The sequence below is a fragment of the Ylistrum balloti genome, unplaced genomic scaffold (assembly GCF_031769215.1).
Source record: "Ylistrum balloti isolate Yb309-2 unplaced genomic scaffold, AGI_CSIRO_Ybal_v1 Utg370226, whole genome shotgun sequence".
Classification (NCBI taxonomy): Eukaryota; Metazoa; Mollusca; class Bivalvia; order Pectinida; family Pectinidae; genus Ylistrum; species Ylistrum balloti.
This window is the reverse complement of record NW_026782188.1, coordinates 359,539-363,369: the sequence shown is the minus strand read 5'-3', so window position 1 is coordinate 363,369 and position 3,831 is coordinate 359,539. Positions and strand designations below refer to the sequence as shown.

Sequence of the window (3,831 nt, the reverse complement as noted above, 5' to 3'; positions counted from 1 at the left end):
CGTAGCAGTATCCAGTTGTCGGACCACCATCACACGTAGTAGTAGCTAGCTGTCGGACCACCAACACAAGTAACAGTAACTAGCTGTCGAACAACCATCACACGTAGCAGAAGTCAGTTGTCGGACCACCAACACAAGTAACAGTAGCTAGCTGTCGGACCACGATCACACGTAGCAGTATCCAGTTGTCGGACCACCAACACAAGTAACAGTAGCTAGCTGTTGGACCACCATCACACGTAGCAGTATCCAGTTGTGGGACCACCATCACACGTAGCAGTAGCTAGCTGTCGGACCACCATCACAGGTAGCTGTAGCTAGCTGTCGGACCACCATCACACGTAGCTGTAGCTAGCTGTCAGACCACTATCACACGTAACAGTAGCTAGCGGTCAGACCACTATCACACGTAACAGTAGCTAGCGGTCGGACACCATCACACGTAGCAGAAGTCAGTTGTCTGACCACCAACACAAGTAACAGTAGCTAGCTGTCGGACAACCATCACACGTAGCAGAAGTCAGCTGTCGGACCACCATCACACGTAGCAGTAGCTACCTGTCGGACCACCAACACAAGTAACAGTAGCTAGCTGTCGGACCACCATTACGCGTAGCAGTAGCTAGCTGTCGGAACGCCATCACACGTAGCAGTAGCTAGCTGTCGGAACGCCATCACATGTAACAGTAACCAGTCTTCGGATTCTAACCCACCAACGTTAGTAGACGGTGTCTTAAAGCGACATCACTTATAATAGATTCTTAGATATATAGATATATAGCCATGTAGTGGGCAGTTCGGTTACAGCCGGTCTAGTAGTGGACCAATCGGTTATATCCGGTGTAGTAGTGGGCCATTCGGTAATAGCCGGTGTAGTAGTGGACCAATCAGTTATAGTCGGTGTAGTAGGGGCCATTCGGTTATAGTCGGTGTAGTAGTGGGCCATTCGGTTATATCCGGTGTAGTAGTGGGTCATTCGGTTATAGTCGGTGAAGTAGTGGGTCATTCGGTTATAGTCGGTAGTAGTGGGCCATTCGGTTAAAGCTGGTGTAGTAGTGGGCCATTCGGTTATAGTCGGTGTAGTTGTGGGCGAATCAGTTATTGTCGGTGTAGTAGTGAACCAATCAGTTATAACCGGTGTAGTAGTGGGTCATTCGGTTATTGTCGGTGTAGTTGTGGACCATTCGGTTATAGTCGGTGTAGTAGTGGGCCATTCGGTTATAGTCGGTGTAGTAGTGGGCCATTCGGTATAACCGGTGTAGTAGTGGGCCAATCAGTTATAGTCGGTGTAGTAGTGGGCCATTCGGTATAACCGGTGTAGTAGTGGGCCATTCGGTTATAGCCGGTGTAGTAGTGGGCCATTCGGTTATAGCCGGTGTGGTAGTGGGTTAATTGGTTATAGCCGGTGTAGTAGTGGGTCATTCGGTAATAGCCGGTGTAGTAGTGGGCCATTCGGTTATATCCGGTGTAGTAGTGGACCATTCGGTTATATCCGGTGTAGTAGTGGACCATTCGGTTATATCCGGTGTAGTAGTGGGCCATTCGGTTATATCCGGTGTAGTAGTGGGCCATTCGGTTATATCCGGTGTAGTAGTGGGCCATTCGGTTATATCCGGTGTAGTAGTGGGCCATTCGGTTATATCCGGTGTAGTAGTGGGCCATTCGGTTATATCCGGTGTAATAGTTGGCCATTCGGTTATATCCGGTGTAGTAGTGGACCATTCGGTTATATCCGGTGTAGTAGTGGACCATTCGGTTATATCCGGTGTAGTGGAAACGAATATTCAAGAAAGAGCAGAATAAAATGGAGGAAGTCAATCAGTTCCGGGTGTGATTGACATTTGAACAGCATAAAACAGTGAATAGTGTTAGGTCCTTACTGCGTCGGCTCTTTACTGGAGGGTACCATTTACGTGACAATCATCTTATATATTCTTTAAAATGATTATTATCATGTTAATATAAATATTTGTGATTGTGTTTAATGATATATTTCAGATGTACTTGTATGAACGTATTTATTTAGCCATGAAATTATAGTAAATATCTCTCTCTCATTCAATAAAAAAGGATGTATACATGATTATTTTGAGCCACCTTGTAATGTAGATATGAAGTTGTTTTTCTTCTAATATCGTTAACATAATTGCCCAATTAAACGGCAATTAAATATATTTAAACTAATAAATTCTTACTCCGTGGTATAGGTAATATTTTATTTTGCATTATATTTCATAACACAAGAGTACAACACACCACACCACATCAGTTGTGGTTGAAAAAATGTAAGTCAAACATAATTTTCGTCTCGGGACACCTACCATGGCAGATAGGAACTTGTGACACAAAAAAAAACAACCAGGACGGTGCGTGTATCCTGCTGGATGAAGTGACTGACCAATATGAATTTAAAATCTCGCAATACATGTAAGGCTTGGATGAGACTCTTACAGAAATGATGGACAGTGATGTCACTTTTTTCGTAATTCTGAATAAAATCTAAAGTATTATACAGCGTCTACTCGACAATTACAAAAACAGGTGTTTACACACTGTGTCACTGCCAAAAACATGTGTTTACACACTGTGTCACTGCCAAAAACAGGTGTTTACACACCGTGTCACTGCCAAAAACAGGTGTTTACACGCCGTGTCACTGCCAAAAACAGGTGTTTACACGCCGTGTCACTGCCAAAAACAGGTGTTTACAAATGTCCGTACATGCAAATAATTCTGTTTCAGGTTCTTTTCACAACTTATCATTAAAGATCAAAAACATATAATGTACAACATTGTAAACTGCACACACAAATCACATTTATAATTAGCATTACATACGTTGTCACATTCACAACTTATCAGCAGACATAACACACACAAATCACATTTATAATTAGCATTACATACATTGTCACCATTCACAACTTATCACTAGACATAACACACACAAATCACATTTATAATTAGCATTACATACATTGTCACATTCACAACTTTTCACTAGACATAACACACACAAATCACATTTATAATTAGCATTACATACATTGTCACATCTTGTTATTAGTATTACGCAATATACACAACACATGCTATAGAGTGTCATATCAATTAGATATATTCTATCCCCTCTAGATCTATATATATATCTTATCTATATATAAAGGCCTCGTTTTCAACACTGTCACATGACTTTATCGGGTTCTAAATTTGGGAGGGTTTTCCCGAATAAGTTGAGAGGTCAAATTGGATATTAGAAATCGATCGTGACTATCGGGATAACATATAAACATAACTACAAGTGTATAAAACACGTACAATCAATTAAAGACAATAACGTTTTTACCGTGATACCCATTTTAGTCTTTAAATTGAAATGAGGGGGGGGGGATACTGCGGTACCTTAGTTCATTGCATCTAAACTTTTCAACCACAAACGAATGCTGCAACATCTGACTGTAGATGAACGTCAGCTTGTTCTTGTTCTACATCTACTTATAAATATGGTCCAACTGGGCACATAGTAAGTAGTGATTTAAACATTATTCAAAATTTTAGCTACGAGAGGTTTTCATGGAGGGTCCTAAATATCATGAAATTAATTGGAATATGAAATATACTTAAGAATTCCGTTGAAAACTATGCCAGATAATGGGTGAAACGAGAACATGCTACGTTGGATTTACTTTCTCAGTGGGTTAAGTCCTTTTCGACTTTCATTCGTAAAACAATTTGTAGCTTGAAATCTAAATTGAAAACAAAACACATGTCAGCTTTCCTCGATCCTGATTGTTTTATCCACACTTCAAGATTTACATGACAGGTATGTTC

At 40.9% G+C, this 3,831-nt stretch overlaps 1 protein-coding gene across 1 annotated transcript; it reads right to left on the bottom strand.

Moving 5' to 3' along the window:
* Positions 1 to 1,218: 1,218 nt before the first annotated feature.
* Positions 1,219 to 1,752, bottom strand: LOC132551908 (uncharacterized). The gene has a single exon (XM_060216051.1). The coding sequence runs from the start codon at positions 1,750 to 1,752 to the stop codon at positions 1,219 to 1,221; it is 534 nt and encodes a 177-aa protein (XP_060072034.1).
* Positions 1,753 to 3,831: the final 2,079 nt, after the last annotated feature.

Bases quoted from the DNA above. Each gene is read 5' to 3' on its own strand.
- LOC132551908 (XM_060216051.1), bottom strand. From the start codon at position 1,752: ATGGTCCACTACTACACCGGATATAACCGAATGGTCCACTACTACACC.